This window comes from Lates calcarifer, unplaced genomic scaffold, assembly GCF_001640805.2.
Source record: "Lates calcarifer isolate ASB-BC8 unplaced genomic scaffold, TLL_Latcal_v3 _unitig_632_quiver_1499, whole genome shotgun sequence".
Lineage (NCBI taxonomy): Eukaryota > Metazoa > Chordata > Actinopteri > Centropomidae > Lates > Lates calcarifer.
The window spans coordinates 1-21,448 of NW_026117861.1; the positions used below are offsets into that span (position 1 = coordinate 1).

The 21,448-nt window shown below is 43.3% G+C and overlaps 3 protein-coding genes and 3 non-coding genes across 8 annotated transcripts; 1 reads left to right on the forward strand and 5 right to left on the reverse strand.

The window, feature by feature from the left end:
* Positions 1–674: 674 nt before the first annotated feature.
* Positions 675–3,299, reverse strand: LOC108879335 (uncharacterized). The gene is made up of 3 exons (XM_018670575.2): positions 3,154–3,299; positions 1,891–1,975; positions 675–1,805 (listed from the first exon to the last, which is right to left on the reverse strand). Exon 3 carries the CDS (start codon positions 1,732–1,734, stop codon positions 754–756), a length of 981 nt encoding a protein of 326 aa, XP_018526091.1. The 5' UTR covers positions 1,735–1,805; positions 1,891–1,975; positions 3,154–3,299; the 3' UTR covers positions 675–753.
* Positions 3,300–3,377: 78 nt separating this feature from the next.
* Positions 3,378–3,450, reverse strand: trnav-aac (transfer RNA valine (anticodon AAC)). The gene has a single exon. It is a non-coding gene; the product is annotated as a tRNA-Val (tRNA).
* Positions 3,451–3,709: 259 nt separating this feature from the next.
* trnav-aac (transfer RNA valine (anticodon AAC)) lies at positions 3,710–3,782 on the reverse strand. Its single transcript has one exon. It is a non-coding gene; the product is annotated as a tRNA-Val (tRNA).
* Positions 3,783–3,957: 175 nt separating this feature from the next.
* On the reverse strand, positions 3,958–4,030 carry trnav-cac (transfer RNA valine (anticodon CAC)). The gene has a single exon. It is a non-coding gene; the product is annotated as a tRNA-Val (tRNA).
* Positions 4,031–4,533: 503 nt separating this feature from the next.
* LOC108879337 (NLR family CARD domain-containing protein 3-like) lies at positions 4,534–12,808 on the reverse strand. Of its 2 annotated transcripts, XM_018670576.2 has the most exons (11): positions 12,702–12,808; positions 11,921–12,142; positions 11,691–11,807; positions 11,192–11,296; positions 10,595–10,673; positions 10,204–10,432; positions 7,054–8,848; positions 6,279–6,452; positions 5,725–5,898; positions 5,465–5,511; positions 4,534–5,351 (listed from the first exon to the last, which is right to left on the reverse strand). In XM_018670576.2, exons 2-11 carry the CDS (start codon positions 12,091–12,093, stop codon positions 4,783–4,785), a joined length of 3,462 nt encoding a protein of 1,153 aa, XP_018526092.1. In that variant the 5' UTR covers positions 12,094–12,142; positions 12,702–12,808; the 3' UTR covers positions 4,534–4,782. The 2 variants fall into 2 exon arrangements, with proteins under 2 accessions (XP_018526092.1, XP_050925096.1); XM_051069139.1 differs by lacking the exons at positions 11,921–12,142; positions 12,702–12,808 and adding an exon at positions 11,437–11,532.
* A 61-nt stretch (positions 12,809–12,869) lies between these two features.
* On the forward strand, positions 12,870–21,164 carry LOC108879338 (NACHT, LRR and PYD domains-containing protein 3-like). 2 transcript variants are annotated; one of them, XM_051069140.1, is made up of 11 exons: positions 12,870–12,961; positions 13,984–14,121; positions 14,234–14,356; positions 14,470–14,589; positions 15,465–15,543; positions 15,706–15,931; positions 16,098–17,901; positions 18,010–18,183; positions 18,647–18,814; positions 19,575–19,621; positions 19,735–21,164. In XM_051069140.1, exons 2-11 carry the CDS (start codon positions 14,033–14,035, stop codon positions 20,250–20,252), a joined length of 3,348 nt encoding a protein of 1,115 aa, XP_050925097.1. In that variant the 5' UTR covers positions 12,870–12,961; positions 13,984–14,032; the 3' UTR covers positions 20,253–21,164. The 2 variants fall into 2 exon arrangements, with proteins under 2 accessions (XP_050925097.1, XP_018526093.1); XM_018670577.2 differs by having other exon boundaries at positions 14,476–14,589.
* Positions 21,165–21,448: the final 284 nt, after the last annotated feature.

Consider the following 21,448-nt stretch of genomic DNA (forward strand, 5'->3'; position numbering starts at 1 on the left):
TTTTAAAATTGCTGGACACATCAACCATGTGGTAAACTTCTGGGAACTGGAAGGGACTGTTGAGAACCTCTGTTTTCTCTCTGTCAGGATGGTTCTGAAGAATCCTTTCTTTTGTCATGAAGTAATATATGAAATTACGTTGACGCATGTCATCCTTGAGGTCAAGGTTGAAGTTGTTATCCATAATGTCAAATAAGAAACGCCCTACACTCTTCGACATTGCACCTGCAAATTTAACTATCTCTAACAAAACCCAGTTGGTGAGTAGTTCTAGATCCAAGTTCTGTTTGTTGCCTGAACCAACATTAAAGTCTAAGCCTATTAATCTGCAGTGGGCGAACATGTCGTTAACTCTGCTTGAGTTCAGGATTTGTTTTGAGCGAGCGGCACGCCTCAACCACAGCCTCTGTTCCAGTGCATTTACATTTATGTTCTCATTTTTGTTTTCGGAAAACAGATCTGAGACTGCATTTTCCTTTCGATGACCGTTATTTAAACAAGAACTGACACCATTAGTCTGAGGTAGCACTGGAGAGACAAAAACTTCCTCATCTTCTTGCTTTACATCCACAGCTAACTTTGTTTCTACAGCTGTTCCTGACAAACAGCTTTCAAGCTTAATTCTTTCTGGTGCGACATCAGCGCCTGCCTGCATTTCTGTCTCCAAAATCAATCGGACACGTGTATGACAAGTCGCTGCTTGGACAAACTTCCTGGCCCTCGCCGTCTCTGTGCCTCAGCGTTTCCCTCCTCTTACTGGCTATTGTTAGTCTTTCCAGTTTCTTGATAATCTGAATCCATGCTTTTTCTCTTTCTGTGCTTCTGTTCCTGTTTGTTGATGATCTGGACTTTAAAAGGCTCCTTTCGAAAAGAGTCTCTGTCCTCAGCTGTTAGGCAGGCATATTTTCTCTCAATCAGCTTGTTATATTGCATGCGGAACACCAATCTATTCAACTCCTGACCAAAATTGTGCTTGACCAACTCGCTGACTATCTGAGTGTGTGTTCCACAGAGCACTCTGGAAAAATCAAGAAGCTCCAACATCACACCGCTGGTCAGCAGATTTGGGTCTAGTTTCTGTTTCGGTGTTTCATCTGGTTGAACTGCCAGAGTCACCCCAAGGTTTCTACAGAATGGGTAAACATCACCTGCTCGTTTTAATCGGACTCCATTTTTGATATTTACAGTGAACACACTGCTTGTAGCCCCGCTGCTCTCGCTTGTCTCCTGTTCTGAAGTCTGGCTCTTCTTGCTGCCGTTGGTGAGGACTGAGCTATCTGCGATTTTGTTCCTCTTAGGGTAGTACCGTTCAGGCGCCTCTGAACCTGTCAACGCCGTTATAACACTTAGATCTGGTAACGGAAATGCTTCTTTCCATCTACGGGGTTTCACCTTGATTTGTTCTTTCAGCTGCTTTATTTTATTGTGGACACGTGTCGCGTATTCATAGTACTGCATGTCATCGTCCATGTCCACGCCAAGGTCAAAGTTGAAGTCTAGCATTTCAAACAGGAAATACTTCTCGGACTTGGTCACCGTTTTGGCAAAGTCACAAAGCTCTAGCATCACAGCATTCGTCAACAGACTCTGATCTAACATTTCCTTCCTTTCCAACGCCGCGTTAAACTCCAAACCGATTTCAACCGACTCTGGGAAGGGGACCGCAACTTTCTGATACCTAATTCCGTGGTGGATCCGGCGCTGCCAAATGTAGTAGTCACTGATGTTGTCCATGGTGACATCCAAACCCCGGAAACAGACAGGAAGTTGTTGAGAGAGTTCTGGCAGTCAAGATTCAGTTGACTCTGCAGAATAAAACAAAAAACATGTCAATAGGTGGAGTGTCCTGAGATGAAAGATGAATCAGACTGAATCGGAGTTCGTACTCACTTTGTGTTCAGTTATCTCAGGAGCTGGATTCAGTCGACTTCCTTGCAGAGAAAACACAGATATCATCTATTACAGCAATCATCACCTGCGAGTAAAGACACAACATAAAGTTTTAATTAGCAACAGAACAGCAGAGTATGTAATATTTCAGATTTCTGATTATTGTGATGAAAATATCACAGTAAATGGTAATCCAAGAGAGGCAGCCAGAGAGATCTTACTGTGATACTTATGTTTGCCAAGGAAGATTGATGATTCACATTAAAAATGTGTCATTTTGGAGCTGAATATTTGGCTCCATTAAGCTGATGATTTAAGAAGATTTTATTTTACTTAAAGTTGAAAATCAAAACTCAAAACATTAAACTGTACCATAAAGAATAACAGAATAAGCGGTAATGTAGTACACAACATTCTCCACTAGAGGTCAGTCCAATACAGTTAATGTTATCAAAGAAGCAGTGAGCCGCCTGTGAGAGCTCATATATAAGAAGATCGAGAGTAGATAAAAGAAATGTAAGATGAGTGATGAAAATGTTTCAGTTACAGCCTCCATTAACAGTTTGTTTTGATTGAGTTTTTCTTGAACCATGCTTGTAGATTAAACAGATTTGAAGCTGGTATTCTGTAACAGCAGCTCCAGGGGAACAGTCTTTTGTACATTTATGTTCTTCTTTATTTCAACAGAAACATAAATAATACTGAAATTCGGGCTTAAAAGAGAAGTCACTTTGGAAATTATCTTACAACAACGTTAACCACTGACTAATCATCTAAACTATTAAACACATAAAAGTGCTGGTGCTACCAAATATAAATAACGTTTCACACTGAGCACCTTTAATTTATGTGTCTTCAGTTACGTCTTCCTGAAGCTATATCACATCATATTGTTTAACTTAAATTAAAACCTTTAAACGCTAATAAGTTGATATTTCCTTTTTACCGATGGGACATGAACGCAGCATTAGTTTGAGTCACCCACCAAAATGGCAGCTACGTGCAAACACAACTTTTGTTCAAACTCTAAAACACTCCTCCTGTGCTGAAACTGAAGGTGCGGGATTGTGCGTGAATCAGCTCGACAGTCCGTGATAACGTTCACCGCCACAAACAAACATCGTGACAACACGAAACAAAGGAATCGGCGTTAGCGTCAACATTAGCCTCTCACAGAGAAGCTAACGGTGGTTAGCATAGCGGGCGGACAGAAGCGTTAACGAGGGCTAAAATCAGCGCGGGGGAGAAAACACGAGCTCTTACCAAGAACCGGATCTCAGTCCGGACTCCCCGGTGGATGAAAGACGCTGGTTCCGTCTGTGTTCATGCGGTGTTTGAGGACTCTGCTCCTCCGGAGACGCTGCAGCTGCAACACGCCGCCGAGCAGCAACATACATGTAAACTCCCCCTCTGCGTGCCGCGTTCAGGGATGCATCGGAAATCCCGTTTTCATTGGCTACCTTTATTTTCCTGGGAAACCTAAATAATGTTTCCGCCCGGTTTCGAACCGGGGACCTTTCGCGTGTTAGGCGAACGTGATAACCACTACACTACGGAAACTGTTGTAGGCCTGATGTGTTCAGGGACACCCTGACACTTCTTTCATACATTAGGTCCTCTGTTGTCTGTACGTTTTAAAAGTTAAACAATGACCGTAAACGCCTCCCGTCGTGCCGCGTTCAGGGACGCACAGCTTTCACACTGTCTTGCACACCTGATCTGCCTCAATAGGACGAGTGTAAAATGAACATGAATATTATATTGGTTGATTTAACGTTTCTGTGAGAAGGCCTAATAACGGAAAACTAAATGTAAACAATGTTTCCGCCCGGTTTCGAACCGGGGACCTTTCGCGTGTTAGGCGAACGTGATAACCACTACACTACGGAAACTGACACTTGTGTGTGGTGTTCAGGGATATACTGTAAGAAGGGATACGAAAAAGACGAATAAACAGCAGAGTATGTTTTTGTTTTTTGTTTTTTTTGGGGGGGGGGATTGTTTGTTTGTAGTATTTGTCAATAAATACATTCGTCTCGATGTTATGTGGAGAAAAATATGCAATAATGTTTCCGCCCGGTTTCGAACCGGGGACCTTTCGCGTGTGAGGCGAACGTGATAACCACTACACTACGGAAACTGCTATGGACGAGATGCATTCAGGAACCTCCTGTAAATTCACTGTAAATTCCATTTGTTGATATTATGCTTGTGGTTCAGACTTTGCAGTGAGTTCTCAGCTTCTTAGTACTGACTTTTAAAACTCATGGAGCCGAAGCTCAAACTCTTCAGAGCACAAGAACTTTCTAACTACTTGAACCACTGAAAGGCAGTTTTACAAGTTTCCCTCAGAGATTTAGAGTTTTCACTTTTGTTGTTGGACTAAAAACTTCCTCTGGACATTGTCCTTCAAAATGAAGTCTCTGTCTGAGGACTGAACCAACAAGCTTCAAACTTCTAGCAAGTCTTCGACACCGTAAACCTCATTTTCAGTCTTTCTTCTGGACATAAACCTTCAACACCGAGTCTCAGAACCATTTTCATCGACTGTCTTTTCTCAGACCTTTCAAACAAACCGTGGCAGCATTTTAGGTTGAACCAAATCAACTCAGTCGTCCAAAGAATCAGAGAAAGACAGAACACTGACATTCACAGTGAGGCTTTTATTGTGCAAAGACAAAATAACAATGGTCAGAATCTTGAAAAAAAAAAACTAAACAGGCAGCAACATTTTTATGCTGTAATAACTGTAACCTTCATTTTTAAAGGACTGGAAGAAGAAGAGGTTTTATAAATAATAAATACTGATTTAAACCATTAATCTGAAAGAGACAGACATGAACAGACTGAACAACCTGTTCAACAGAGAATCTCTGACAGGAGGAGACTCTGCTACACTAAACACAGAGATGCTGAAGAACCAGGCCACGAGAATCCGAACCCAGGATACAGAGGTTCAGTGAATGTGGTGTTGAAGGTGTAGAAGTGAATCAATGAGTCAGAGGAGACTCTGTAGAAGGACAGAGAGCCAGCAGGACAGTCCACATATACTCCTACTCTACCAGAAGCGAAAGAAGAGGAGGAGGAGGACGATGAGGAGGAGGAGGAGGAGGAAGGGGAGACAGATGTTCCTTTCTTATTGTGCCAGACAGAGTAACCACCATCAGAGCAGTACAGACTCCACGACTGATCGCTCTTTCCTAACCTGCAGACATCTTTGTCTCCTTTCCTTCCAATTCCTCCATAACTCACTGCTATATAAACCCTTCCTCTCCACTCGACCTCCCAGTAACAGCGACCAGTCAGACCAGTTCTACACAGCAGCTGATGCCAGTGGTCAAATCTGTCTGGATGATGAGGATATGGCTGAACCTCCTCCACATACGTCACCTTCCTGTTGTTGTCAGACAGTTTTATCTCTGTGTTTATTGTGTTTATGTCGAATGTGAGTTGACAGGAATCTGATGGAGAGAAGAAGACACAACACAGCTGCAGTTATTGATCGATCATCTGATCATTGATTGACAGTTTCAAGTTGCTTTGTTTTCATCAATCAAATGAAAAACACACTTACACTTCCTCAGACCTGGTGTCAACCATCGGACTCCACCAGGCTCCACCCTGAAAGGAGGTTCAAGCAGCATAAATTATTAACAACAATCTTTGGAGACTTCCTACACAAATATCTCATTTTATGTTCAACCAATGTTTATGTTGTGAGTGAAGAAAAAGGCTTTCTACATGTGTGATTGTTTATGTTACACTCATATTCTCCATTGACCAAAGAGACAGGGGATGACTGAATGACATGAATGAGAAAAGGCCTCTCCATACCTGAGAGTGTCCAGTCTCCAGTCTGGATCCTTCAGTCCAGCAGACAGCAGCTTCACTCCTGAGTCTCCTGGATGATTGTAGCTCAGGTCCAGCTCTCTCAGATGGGAGGGGTTGGAGCTCAGAGCTGAGACCAGAGAAGAACAGCCTTCCTCTGTGATCAGACAGCCTGACAGACTGAACACACAACAAAAAACAATGGCTGATGTTGTGTATATACAAGAAGAAACTGTCTTCAGAAAAATATACAATAAAGAATCCACAGTCGGGCTGGTAGCTAACATGCATGTTAAATGTCAAAATGAAGCTGTCACTTCTGCTGGGGATACAGCCCCTGTAGACCTAAGAAACCCAGCCTGCTCAGTGTCATTTTGTCATTGTGTTTCTCTCTTCCTTTTTTCTTTGGTAGGTGTTGGATGTTTGACTATATATTGCTATGCATGAAGAAAGAGAGTAAAATGTCCTTTGAAAAAACATATGACCAGACACAAACTCTATGTTCCACGTAAATCTGATTTTTTGATGGTCTTCAGATAAACAGATTGATGAATCCTGACCTGAGAGTTTCCAGTGCACAGTGTGAACTCTCCAGTCCAGCTAACAGTAGCTTCAGTCCTGAATCCTGCAGGTCATTGTTACTCACGTCCAGATCTCTAAGACTACAGGACTCTGAGCTGAGAACTGAGGACAGAGCATACCAGCTTCTCTCTGAGAGGTTACAGCCACTCAGTCTGAAGAAAAAAGACAAAAACAGATAGCAGTTTCTTTATAAAACTGACATACTGACACAAAAAAGCACATCAGAGAGATATTTGACCAGTTCATTGGATCATTACATCCCTAGTTAACATTGTTCATTTGATTCGCTGTGCATCTTCATCTTCATCATTGCTTTTATCCCATGCTACTGGGCAGTAGTAAATACATTTTTCTTTTTTTGGATCTAGTTCTTCTTCAATACAGAAGAGACACAGTTAACTACACACATTTCCTCTCCAGAGGTGGGGCCCTTCAACGAGTGCAGCTTGGCTACTTGTTGCAAGTTACTTTAATAATGTTAGAAAGAGAATTTTGGTAATGGCTACCGCATGTTGTTAATCCACACACAAGCGTGGTTAAGTTGCCTAGTCCCAGAGAATTTACCCTACCTCAAACCCTCCATATTAGCCTGTTAGCCTAGCTACCTGACATGCTAACAGCTGCAACAGATTTCTGTAGATAGAATACGAGGATTAATCTGTGCAGTGAAGAGAGAAGTGTAATAATAATTTTTAAAATCCTGAATAGAACTGCAACATAATGATGAACAAATCCAACAATCTATGTACTTACAGAACTTTCTTGGATGTTTTGACCACTGGCAGCAGCCTCAGAAGAGCCTCCTCTGAAGCAGAGTATTTCTTCAGGTCAAACACGTCCAGATCATTTTCTGATGACAGTAAGATGAAGACCAGAGCAGACAACTGAGCAGGAGACAGTTTATCTGTGGAGAGACTTCCTGAACTCAGGTACTGTTGGATCTCCTCCACTAGAGAACGATCATTCAGTTCATTCAGACAGTGGAACAGGTTGATGCTTTTCTCTGCAGAGGGAGTCTCTTCAATCTTCTTCTTGATGTACTGGACTGTTTCCTGATTGGTCCCTGAACCACTTCCTGTCTGTGTCAGCAGACCTCGTAGGAGAGTCTGATTGGTCTGCACTGAAAGACCCAGGAGGAAGCGGAGGAACAGGTCCAGGTGTCCATTTGGACTCTGTAAGGCCTTGTCCACAGCTCTCTGGTGGAAATGTGTCTCTGCAGATTCATCTATTCTTGTTTCAGACTTCTGGGAGGTTGGTTGTTCTTCTGACAGCAGATTGACTCCAGACTTGATGAAGGTCAGACAGACATGAAGAGCAGCCAGAAACTCCTGAACACTCAGATGGACGAAGCAGAACACCTTGTCCTGGTACAGTCCTCTCTCCTCTTTAAAGATCTGTGTGAACACTCCTGAGTACACTGAGGCTGCTGTGATATCGATGCCACACTCTGTCAGGTCTGATTCATAGAAGATCAGGTTTCCTTTCTGCAGCTGCTCAAAAGCCAGTTTTCCCAGAGACTCAATCATCTTCCTGCTCTCTGGACTCCAGTGTGGATCTGTCCCAGATCCTCCATCATACTTGATGTTCTTCAGTTTGGTCTGAACCACCAGGAAGTGGATGTACATGTCAGTCAGGGTCTTGGGCAGCTCTCCTCCCTCTCTGGTTTTCAACACATCCTCCAGAACTGTAGCAGTGATCCAGCAGAAGACTGGGATGTGGCACATGATGTGGAGGCTTCGTGAGGTCTTGATGTGGAAGATGATCCTGCTGGCCTTATCTCTGAACCTCTTCCTGAAGTACTCCTCCTTCTGTGGGTCAGTGAACCCTCTGACCTCTGTCACCATGTCAACACACTCAGGAGGGATCTGATTGGCTGCTGCAGGTCGTGTGGTTATCCAGAGGCGAGCAGAGGGAAGCAGTTTCCCCCTGATGAGGTTTGTCAGCAGCACGTCCACTGAGGTGGACTCTGTAACATCAGTCAGGATCTCAGTGTTGTGGAAGTCCAGAGGAAGTCGACACTCATCCAGACCGTCAAAGATGAACACAACCTGGAACTCTTCAAACCTGCAGATTCCTGCTTCTTTGGTTTCAGTAAAGAAGTGATGAACAAGTTCCACCAAGCTCAACTTTTTCTCTTTCAGCACATTCAGCTCTCTGAAAGTGAATGGAAATGTGAAGTGTATGTCCTGGTTGGCTTTGTCTTCAGCCCAGTCCAGAGTGAACTTCTGTGTTAAGACTGTTTTCCCAATGCCAGCCACTCCCTTTGTCATCACTGTTCTGATTGGTTCATCTCTTCCAGGTGAGGCTTTAAAGATGTCTTCTTGTCTGATGGTTGTTTCTGGTCTGTCTGGTTTCCTGGATGCTGTTTCAATCTGTCTGACCTCATGTTCATCATTGACCTCTCCAGTCCCTCCCTCTGTGATGTAGAGCTCTGTGTAGATCTGATTCAGAAGGGTTGGGTTTCCTGCTTTAGAGATCCCCTCAAACACACACTGGAACTTCTCCTTCAGCTTAGCTTTGAGTCGAGGCCGACACATAACAGGGGATCCTGAAAGAACACAAAAACACATTAGTCCAAAGCTAGTTTTAGATGAATGATGTGTCCTTGCTCTATACAACCACTGCAACAACACAATGTCCAGTAACAAGGCTGACAGTAAAGGTGATAGTACATACTTCATAATTAGTCCTCACATTGTTAGTAGAGGCTGCATTTCCTTGGTTACATTGGCATAAAACTAGCAGCTAAGTACCATGTAACACTTCCAACTTATATTAGTTGGCATAAGGGTAGGTAGCGCACTGATGAGCATGGCAGAGATATAACTGAAATGCTGCTCAGTTGCCCAGTCTGTTATAGACACCAATTTGTTATAATAATAATATCTCATAACAATGGTGTGATTTCTGAAAGTATGATAGCCAAAAATCTGGGTGTCACATTTGATCCTGCTCTTTCCTTCAATCATTAAAGACATCACCAACACTGCCTTATTTCACTTAAACAATATTGCGAGGTTTCTGTCTTTTCTTTCCATGGCAGATGCTGAAATTCTAATTCATCTAATTCACGCTTTTGTTTCCTCTAGACTAAAAGTCTACAAATGGTTCAGAATGCTGCAGCGAGAATGCTAACTAAGTCCAGGAAGCTTGACCATATTACTCAGATTTTAGCTTCCCTTCATTAACTCTCTATTCATGTTAGATCAGACTTTAAAGTAATGACCTATGAAATTCTAAATGGGCCACCCCCCTCATACCTGTCTGATCTTCTTAAACCAGAGATCCTGGTTTGCTCCATTAAGACATGGCAATGTTGTACACATTTTAAATTTCTCCTACCTTTTGGAATTAGTATGATATACAGCAAATATTAAAACTAAACCATATCTTTGAACAGGAACTGGTTTTTGAAAAGAATAAAGTCTGAATATGGGCTGCCTCCCGAGCTGTAGAGTCTGATCTGTGATGGCATGCCTCCTGCTGCTTCCATGATCCTGCTCAACACCTGCTATCGTTACATTTAAAATGTATCAATCTTACTGCTAGACTTATTGCTATTACTGTTGCTACTATTATAACTGTCATTATTAATTCTACATCTATCTTTACTATTATTAATGTTACTTACATCTCTATATGGAATCTCTGCTATGTTCTATTTCCCTTATTCTTCAGCAGTTGTGGTGACTGCTCCGGTAAATCTCTCTCTGGTTGTCATTTTTGTAGTTGGTGGTTTGTCTCCCATCAACTGGACCTCAGTTGTCTGTGACAGATGCCCTAAGTGACAGTGTTAATCCCCCCTACAGAATGCATATATGAACATATTTCCCTCCATGTGTTGAGACGTCAGTAAATGTCTCATTTCTCCATCATGTTAAATCTTTAGAGAAATCCTCTTACTGCTCTGCAGACAGTCAGCCAGCTCCTCCTGCTTCATTCTCCTCAGGAAGTTCAGTGTGATCTTCAGAAACTCCTCTCTGCTGCTCCTCCTCTGCTCCTCATCCTCACCGTCCAACACCTCCTCATCCTCCCTCTGACTCTCTAAGCATTCTGGGTAATCTGGACTCAGAACCTTCTGGATCTTCTTCAGCTCGTTCTTCACAAAAGTGACGATGTTCTCCTCCAGCCGCTGGAACAGAAAACTATATGAATGACTCCATCAAACTAAAATCATGGAGCCAAACATCAGATCCATGTTGGACACACTGACAATCCACTGGTCTAAAAAGTGCAGCATGGAGATTATTGTCAACACAACAGATGTAAAAGTAGTTGTTGTCCATGTACAGACCATAAATATGGAGTCCAGGTGTGTTTGATGCTGCTGGGCAGACTGACCACTGGGAACCTCTGAGCTCTCCTGGTCCACTCTGTGGAGGAATCATGAAGAATTAGCTCACATTATGTCTGTCCACACAGAGACAGACACAAGCTAAAGGTCCATCAAGTCATATTTGGATGTGAAGAGTGAATCAGACGACTCCCTGTAGTGGTAAAGGTTTACTAGTCCTGCTGATCCCACTGAGAATCAACAGCTCAGTCTGCAGCTGTTTGTAGCTTTCAGCTCAGTGTTTGGCTTCACCACTCACTTTGGTTTAGTCCCAACAGCTCTCACCAACCCTCCATATAGCTCTCCCTCCCTCACTCAACACTGCTGAAGTGCCCTGAAGCAAGGCACCTACAACCTCCAGCTGCTCCAGTGGAGCTGCTCAGTGTCTGCTTGTATCAGACTGGTTGTACTGGGCAGCTCCCAGTTTTACCTCCACCTTCCAGTGTGGACGTTCACAACAGATAGAAACACTTTGATTTCAGACGTGGTCCAACAACACGTCGTACAAACTAGTTCTTTTCTAGAAGAACCTGAGTCTTACTGTCAGTTACAGCTTACATCTGATCAGCTGATGGACGTCGCCCTTTAAAGTTAAAAACAGCATCCTTCGATAGGTCACTCTTCATGGACAAACAGCTGGGTTCAGGTTCTTCCAGTTTCCTCCTGAAAAACACAGGATATAATCTGAACTGCAGCCAGAGCACAGTAAAACTATGAACTGTGGACACAAAACAACAAGAGAAAACTTAACCATTAGAAATGATTTGTGAGCATGTAGCCTCTCAGCAGTGAGGTACACTCACACTGTGGTTCGACTGATCTGACTCCAGTATAAATACAGACTGCAGATGTTTAATAAATGTACAGATGTTTGTCAAACAGTGGTGATGGTGGTAAATCTGCATATATAGACAAATACAACTCCAAGGTTAAAGACTGCACAGCTTTCAGGTATGAGAATATAAATGTCTGTGAAGAAGAACAATGATGTAAATAAACACATTTAATAAAGTTCTCTGGATTAACAGCTGTTTAAACAGTAGTATTAACAGCTGACCTCTTTGTAGAGGACTGTTGTCCTTTAAAATCAGTGAACCACTCCTTCGAATCGTCGCTCTTTAAAGACAGACAGCTGGGTTCAGGAGAGTCTGGTCTCTGCTGCTGGATCCTGAAACTAAAACAGAACTGATGAATCTGCATGTTGGATAAAAACTGATGGAAAATATGTTCAAACACAAAAACTAACTTTTACTGTGAAATGTCTTTCTGTCAGTTTGAAATTCTCACCTTCCATCAACAGACTTTCTAAAATGCAGAGGAGGTTCAATGGATTGGTTGCTCCTCATGGACACACAGCTGGATCCAGGTCCAGGTCCAGGTCCAGGAGAGTGTGTTGAGTGCTGCTGCACAGTGGTTTTAGAGGGAGGGACTCCCTCCTCTCTGTCCTCACTCTGATTCATGCTGCTCCATTCACATCCACATCAGCTCACACACACTTTCTACCTTCACCTGGAGAGGAAACACTAATCATTCATCTGCTCATCATTTCATCAGCAGTGTGATCAGCTGCTCTACTTCTACCATCACTCCACTAGATGGCGACAAAGTGTTTCATGCAGAATGACTCATCATGTTATTTTTCAGCTTTGTCAGATATTGACACTCAGATATTTCCCTGTGAAGAACAGTGAAGTAAACAGACTGCCACACTGAGTCCACATCAGTCCTGTAGAGTCCATCTAATCACACAGAAAGTCAGAGCTGTTCTCCAGCGGCTGTCCGGCCGAGCTCACACCGACTTTAGTGGCTCAGACAGCGGGAGAGCAGCGGCTCCTCTCCGCCTCCTCCACAGGCTGATTGAGGCGGGAAAAGCTGCCTTTAGTCATCAGTAAGTGGAGCTACACAGTAATAACGACTCAGTGTTCAACTACTGACATCAACTGACTCTGCTTCTACTCTGATTCCACCGCTTCAACTCCACATAAACACACAGCGATGTCGGTTCTCCTTCACACTGACCGCTCTCACTCACTGTTCACGAGTAAAACATGAAAAACAGCTACATCACCTTCAGATGGAGAAAATGATCTGCGACACGATGATCGGTAAAAGAGAAACTAAAGTGATGAGGCTCAGATACTGTGTGTGTGTGTGTGTGTGTGTGTGTGTGTTCACAGAGGAAACTGAAGGAGGAGTTAACATTTTAACTTTACTCCCCCTCCCCCACCAAAACCACCTGACGCGCGCGCGCTCACAGTATCTGAGCCTCTTTAGTTTAGTTTCTCTTTTACCGAGCATCTTGTCGCAGATCATTTTCTCCATCTGAAGGTGATGTAGCTGTTTTTCATGTTTTATCGTTACCTGTCGTTACCTCCGGTTAATCAGACGTTGTTGTGATGTTACTGTAACAGAGTTTTATGTGGAGTTGAAGCGGTAGAATAAGAACAGCTCTGACTTTCTGTGTGATTAGATGGACTCTACAGGACTGATGTGGACTCAGTGTGGCAGTCAGAGGGGCTGAGGACCTTCACTCTGTTGTTGTTCTTATAGAAATCATTCTGACCGTTTTCAGAAAGAACAGTAAACCTGGCTCTGCTCTTTATGTGGCCTCATCTGGTCCTTACATGTGATCCAGAGTCAGACTGTGGATCACACAGACTAAAAGACACCTTCACATTTATTAACAAGTTCCATTACATATTTATAACAGAGAATTATCACAGTGTAGGATTTATAGACTGCGTCACAAATGTGTCTTTAAACCAGGAAATAACGTTGCACTTTTTTTCACTTCCTCTAACTGCTGGGTGAAACCACAGTGTGCTGTAGAAACTTCCTGTTGCGTGACTGAGCTCACAGTTTTTATTTAACTCACTGAGGAGAAACCTTCACAGCTGTTCTGTGTTTTTTATTTGTTCACCTCAGTGCATCAAACTGTTTCTCTAAACCTGTCCACACTGTTTATTCAGCCACAAGAATCTCTCAGTAAGAAACTTATAATAATTACTGTGTCTGTTTATCGTCAGACTGACTTTAACAACTGGAAACTGTTTGTAGTTTCTGTTCTGGTCCAACAACAGTCCTTCTGTGTGTCAGTGAATGTAAATGATCGTCCATGAATGTGTGTGAGCTGAGCTGCTGCTGACTGCAGCTCCATGACTCCATCTAGTGGACTGATAGAAGTAGAGCAGCTGATGGCAGCTTCCTCTGCCTCACTGCTGTCTGACTGCATTCAACTGACACTGATATGAAAGAGGAAAGAAGAAGATCAGTGGAGGAGCAGCTGAGATTTCTCCAGGAGAAATGATCTGAGTTGATGAGCAGATGAATGATTAGTGTTTCCTCTCCAGGTGAAGGTAGAAAGTGTGTGTGAGCTGATGTGGATGTGAATGGAGCAGCATGAATCAGAGTGAGGACAGAGAGGAGGGAGTCCCTCCCTCTAAAACCACTCTGTGTGGGGAACATGAGAGCCAGACCAAAGCTCAGAGGTGAGATGAGGATCTCTAACTGTCCATGACTCTTCTCCATGTCAGAGCTCAGCACTCACATCACTGCACCATCATTATTCACACTCACTGCTCTGTGTGTGTTGTGTTCAAGCCCAAAGAATCAGAGACCAGACTTTGCTAAACCTGGACCTGGACCTGGACCCAGCTGTTTGTCCATGAAGAGCGACTGGTCAATGGATCGTCCTCATAACTTTAGAAAGTCTGTTGATGGAAGGTGAGAATTTCAAACTGACAGAAAGACATTTCACAGTAAAAGTTAGTTTTTGTGTTTGAACATATTTTCCATCAGTTTTTATCCAACATGCAGATTCATCAGTTCTGTTTTAGTTTCAGGATCCAGCAGCAGAGACCAGACTCTCCTGAACCCAGCTGTCTATCTTTAAAGAGTGACAACTCAAAGGGCTTGGACGTTAACTTTAAAGGGCGACGTCCATCAGCTGATCAGATGTAAGCTGTAACTGACAGTAAGACTCAGGTTATTCTAGAAAAGAACTAGTTTGTACGACGTGTTGTTGGACCACGTCTGAAATCAAAGTGTTTCTATCTGTTGTGAACGTCCACACTGGAAGGTGGAGGTAAAACTCCGGCCGTCATAGAGAGGGGGGAGACGTGATGTGGTTTAAATATGGAGATAACTCCTCCCATGTTCAGACAGTCTCTCCTGGAAGACATTCATAGTGTCCACCTCAGTCGTTCACATGAAAAGAGACAGAAACAGTTTGTGTGAAGAATGAAAAAAGAGCTGAGAGAAGTTGAAACCCCGCCTACTTTCTGACCTCCACACAGCTGACCAATCACTGAGGGAGGTGGGTGTTTCAGACGCTGTTCCACCATCTGACAAACACCTCTGATGGAGTAAACTGATCCCTTACAATGCTCCTGATTCATGTTTCAACTTTACTCAGTGAAACTTTACTGCTTCATTGTCATTGTTCATACTGGGAGCTGCCCAGTACAACCAGTCTGATACAAGCAGACACTGAGCAGCTCCACTGGAGCAGCTGGAGGTTGTAGGTGCCTTGCTTCAGGGCACTTCAGCAGTGTTGAGTGAGGGAGGGAGAGCTATATGGAGGGTTGGTGAGAGCTGTTGGGACTAAACCAAAGTGAGTGGTGAAGCCAAACACTGAGCTGAAAGCTACAAACAGCTGCAGACTGAGCTGTTGATTCTCAGTGGGATCAGCAGGACTAGTAAACCTTTACCACTACAGGGAGTCGTCTGATTCACTCCTCACATCCAAATATGACTTGATGGACCTTTAGCTTGTGTCTGTCTCTGTGTGGACAGACATAATGTGAGCTAATTCTTCATGATTCCTCCACAGAGTGGACCAGGAGAGCTCAGAGGTTCCCAGTGGTCAGTCTGCCCAGCAGCATCAAACACACCTGGACTCCATATTTATGGTCTGTACATGGACAACAACTACTTTTACATCTGTTGTGTTGACAATAATCTCCATGCTGCACTTTTTAGACCAGTGGATTGTCAGTGTGTCCAACATGGATCTGATGTTTGGCTCCATGATTTTAGTTTGATGGAGTCATTCATATAGTTTTCTGTTCCAGCTGCTGGAGAAGAACATCGTCACTTTTGTGAAGAAGGAGCTGAAGAAGATGCAGAAGGTTCTGAGTCCAGATTACCCAGAATGCTTAGAGAGTCAGAGGGAGGATGAGGAGGTGTTGGACGGTGAGGATGAAGAGCAGAGGAGGAGCAGAGAGGAGTTTCTGAAGATCACACTGAACTTCCTGAGGAGAATGAAGCAGGAGGAGCTGGCTGACTGTCTGCAGAGCAGTAAGAGGATTTCTCTACAGATTTAACATGATGGAGAAATGAGACGTTTACTGACGTCTCAACACATGGAGGGAAATATGTTCATATATGCATTCTGTAGGGGGGATTAACACTGTCATATATACTTTATAAATCACTTATTGATATTGTTTCTTTGTTCATTCAGGACACGCTGCTGCAGTTTGTCGACATAAACTTAAATCTAACCTGAAGGAGAAGTTCCAGTGTTTGTTTGAAGGGATCTCTAAAGCAGGAAACCCAACCCTTCTGAATCAGATCTACACAGAGCTCTACATCACAGAGGGAGGGACTGGAGAGGTCAATGATGAACATGAGGTCAGACAGATTGAAACAGCATCCAGGAAACCAGACAGACCAGAAACAACCATCAGACAAGAAGACATCTTTAAAGCCTCACCTGGAAGAGATGAACCAATCAGAACAGTGATGACAAAGGGAGTGGCTGGCATTGGGAAAACAGTCTTAACACAGAAGTTCACTCTGGACTGGGCTGAAGACAAAGCCAACCAGGACATACACTTCACATTTCCATTCACTTTCAGAGAGCTGAATGTGCTGAAAGAGAAAAAGTTGAGCTTGGTGGAACTTGTTCATCACTTCTTTACTGAAACCAAAGAAGCAGGAATCTGCAGGTTTGAAGAGTTCCAGGTTGTGTTCATCTTTGACGGTCTGGATGAGTGTCGACTTCCTCTGGACTTCCACAACACTGAGATCCTGACTGATGTTACAGAGTCCACCTCAGTGGACGTGCTGCTGACAAACCTCATCAGGGGGAAACTGCTTCCCTCTGCTCGCCTCTGGATAACCACACGACCTGCAGCAGCCAATCAGATCCCTCCTGAGTGTGTTGACATGGTGACAGAGGTCAGAGGGTTCACCAACCCACAGAAGGAGGAGTACTTCAGGAAGAGGTTCAGAGATGAGGATCAGGCCAGCAGGATCATCTCCCACATCAAGACCTCACGAAGCCTCCACATCATGTGCCACATCCCAGTCTTCTGCTGGATCACTGCTACAGTTCTGGAGGATGTGTTGAAAACCAGAGAGGGAGGAGAGCTGCCCAAGACCCTGACTGAGATGTACATCCACTTCCTGGTGGTTCAGTCCAAACTGAAGAATGTCAAGTATGATGGAGGATCTGGGACAGATCCACACTGGATTCCAAAGAGCAGGAAGATGATTGAGTCTCTGGGAAAACTGGCTTTTGAGCAGCTGCAGAAAGGAAACCTGATCTTCTATGAATCAGACCTGACAGAGTGTGGCATCGATATCAGAGCAGCCTCAGTGTACTCAGGAGTGTTCACACAGATCTTTAAAGAGGAGAGAGGACTGTACCAGGACAAGGTGTTCTGCTTCGTCCATCTGAGTGTTCAGGAGTTTCTGGCTGCTCTTCATGTCCATCTGACCTTCATCAAGTCTGGAGTCAATCTGCTGTCAGAAGAACAACCAACCTCCCTGTGGTCTAAACTGTTCAGAAACAAACCTGAACCAACACTTTTCTACCAGAGTGCTGTGGACAAGGCCTTACAGAGTCCAAATGGACACCTGGACTTGTTCCTCCGCTTCCTCCTGGGCCTTTCACTGCAGACCAATCAGACTCTCCTACGAGGTCTGCTGACACAGACAGGAAGTGGTTCAGAGACCAATCAGGAAACAATTCGGTACATCAAGAAGAAGATTGAAGAGACTCCCTCTGCAGAGAAAAGCATCAACCTGTTCCACTGTCTGAATGAACTGAATGATCGTTCTCTGGTAGAGGAGATCCAACAGTCCCTGAGATCAGGACGTCTCTCCACAGATAAACTGTCTCCTGCTCAATGGTCAGCTCTGATCTTCATCTTACTGTCATCAGAAAAAGATCTGGATGTGTTTGACCTGAAGAAATACTCTGCTTCAGAGGAGGCTCTTCTGAGGCTGCTGCCAGTGGTCAAAGCCTCTAACAAAGCTCTGTAAGTACAAACAGAACATGTAGAGTTAGATTTATTATCAGAATTTAAAGACAACGGGAGAGAAATTAATTTCCTTTCTTCTTTAATTCCTTCTCATCATCTCTTCAGACTGAGTGACTGTAACCTCTCAGAGAGAAGCTGTGAAGCTCTGTCCTCACTTCTCAGCTCCCAGTCCTCTAGTCTGAGAGATCTGGACCTGAGTAACAACAACCTGCAGGATTCAGGAGTGAAGATGTTGTCTGTTGGACTGGAGAGTCCACACTGTTCACTGGAGACTCTCAGGTCAGATCAACTTACAGTTTGCTTTAAGTGATGTCTGAAATGTAACAAATATGAACTCTGGTTAATAAACAAAAGCCTGTCCATGTTTTGATGAACTGTGATTAAGATTATTACATATTTGTTAATGACTCATTCAATCATAATAATCATTATCAGCTTGTTTAAAACGGAACAAAAAGGATTTCAGCCAGTCCTGAGACAAGATTACATTTCACCAAAACTATCAACTTTTTATTGTTAACCTTTTAGATGTAGAGGTGATTTTGGTCAAACAGAGCAAATTGAAAGTCTTTTTATATTTAGCTCAGAGTTAAAATGCAGGTCTGTTATTTTCTTGTGAGCTGACAGACAAATGAGACTTTTGTCATCTCTGATTGCTGTTTGGTCCAGTCTCAGTATTTAAGGTGATTACAGTTTAACAAAAAAACACTGTTTGTCCTTTTGCTCATTATTGTCTCTTCAGACTGAGCGGCTGTAACCTCTCAGAGAGAAGCTGTGAAGCTCTGTCCTCAGTTCTCAGCTCCCAGTCCTCTAGTCTGAGAGATCTGGACCTGAGTAACAACAACCTGCAGGATTCAGGAGTGAAGATGTTGTCTGTTGGACTGGAGAGTTCCCAATATCAGCTGATCAGGTCAGTATTCATCAACCAATTTAACTGATGATCATTTAAAACAAAAAACCTGTGGTAAGATTGTGTAAAAAAAGATTTTACTAACCTTTGGCAGAACTTTCCAAATTTCTCTCAATACGTTTTTTCTGGACCAAAAGCAATAGAATAATAATATAATATGCCCCAGTGTCTTGAACCAAGGGCGAAATAAAAGATAATTAAATCAGGTCACACCATCATGTCTCTATCCTCTACTATATCAATTATCAATAATCACCTTCACCTCTCTGAGATCCTGATCTTGTAATGATCAGATCTTTTGTTGTGTTTAGGAGATAGTAAATCACATCAAACAAATGTCATAGCAAATAAGATGAAGTCACAAAGTCACAGCTTAATGAAAACTATACAGTAGCTGCAGGTTCACTAGACTTCCTCTGTACACAGGACAACGTCTGAACCTCAGCTTTGTTTCCACTTTTTAACTCTGAGATCAGTCAATGAACATTATAGACAGAGAAAACACACACACACACACACACACACACACACACACACACACACACACACATCAAATGTTGAAGACAGATGATGAAATCTTTCCTCCATGTCTCCTCCCTGCTCTGACTCCAGCTCCTTTGTTTCTGTGCTGAATGTACATCCATACATACAAGCCTCCATCTGAACAGAACCATCAAACAGTCTGTGTATGAGAGCCATGTAATGTCCATGTTGTCCTGCTGAAAGAGAATGTGCTGGTCTGACCCCCTCCTCCTTTCAGGGTGGAGCCTGGTGGAGTCCGATGGTTGACACCAGGTCTGAAGAAGTGTAAGTGTGTTTTTCATTTGATTGATGAAAACAAAGCAGCTTCAAACTGTCAATCAATGATCAGATGATCGATCAATAACTGCAGCTGTGTTGTGTCTTGTTCTCTCCATCAGATTCCTGTCGACTCACAATCGACACAAACACAGTGAACAGATTCCTCAAACTGTCTGACAACAACAGGAAGGTGACACATGTGAAGGAGGATCAGTCATATCCTGATCATCCAGACAGATTTGATCTGTGGCCTCAGCTGCTGTGTAGAACTGGTCTGACTGGTCGCTGTTACTGGGAGGTCAAGTGGAGAGGAGTGGTTTTTATATCAGTGAGTTACAGAGGAATCAGAAGGAAAGGAGACAGTGACTGTTTGTTTGGACTGAACGATCAGTCCTGGACTCTGAGATGTTCTGATGATGGTTTCTCTGTCTGGCACAATAAGAGAGAAACATCTATCTCCTCCTCCTCTGTCTCTAACAGAGTAGCAGTGTATGTGAACTGTCCTGCTGGCTCTCTGTCCTTCTACAGAGTCTCCTCTGACTCTCTGATCCACCTCCACACCTTCAACACCACATTCACTCAACCTCTGTATCCTGGGTTTAGAGTCTGGCCTGGTTCCTCAGTGTCTCTGTGTTGAGTGTAGCAGAGAGAGTCTCCTCCTGTTAGAGATCAGTCCAGTCCAGGATCACAGCAGCTGATGTTATTTAGTACCAACCTGATCTCTGGCTGGTTTTAACTGCAGAGTGTAAACCCAACATGTTTTCATTGATTGACAGTTTGACTGTAAAATGAATCAAATGAACAGAGTCCAGTTGTTGTTGTTTTCTGACAGTAAATGACTGGGAGGTTGAAATCTCTTTCACTTGACGTCCATCTTGTTTTTCATCTTTAAATGATAGTGTGACGTCCTTATGTGCTCCATATCTGGACTCTACTGTAAATACAAAGATACACACTGGTTTGTCGAGTGCAAACAATACATGGACCCAGGAATAAAAACTACACAGAGCAGCTTTAGTTGTGCCATAAAAGCTACTGTGATTCAGATGGAGCTGTTGAGAAAATTAAAGTGAAGAAAAGAACAAACCCGGAGGAAAACCTTCCCAGTTCCACACTCACCTGTCCTGTTGTCCCGCCTCTGGAGAGCTGGGATTGGACGGCAGCTCTGACTTCACCTCCAGTGTCGGCTGGCAGCTGTCGAAGCTCCTCTGCTCACTGAGGAGACTGATGGATTCGCAGAATAAAGAGAAACGTGTTCAACAATGTCAAGAAGGGTTGAGATCTCAGAACCTCTGTTACCTACACCAACAGACTGAGATCAAAATCTCCATGTAAAACATTAACACAGAGTTATAATTTATGATTTTGCTGTGATAATTTATACTACATACACTTTTTAAGAGTAAAAAAGAGAAATCTGATCATAAGGTTCTTTGTTGAGTTTTCCAGGAAAGAGGAAGGACTCTCTCCAAAAGGCTTTGTAGTGAGCCAACCAGCCTCAGCTCTTTACCATGTTTGTAACTTCAATAAATATTCAAAGTTAAAGTTGTGGACATCTATTGTATAGTTCTTTATAGACAGTACGATAAAGACTAAAGTGTGTAAAACACCTTAATGCTTCTAAAAGGTGACTTCAGCCAAACAAGATACAACAGATCCTTGTTGCTTACAAAGCCACTAAAGTAACATCCCAGCACCAGACCAAGAACTCAGATCCCTGAGAGGAGAGCTGTTGTTATCGGCCGTGGATGGTGACTGTATCTGACCCAGCTAGGTGCAGCTCCAGAGGCAGCAGGGTAGGTGCCCGGAGGTAGGCCGTTAGAAACCAGGCCA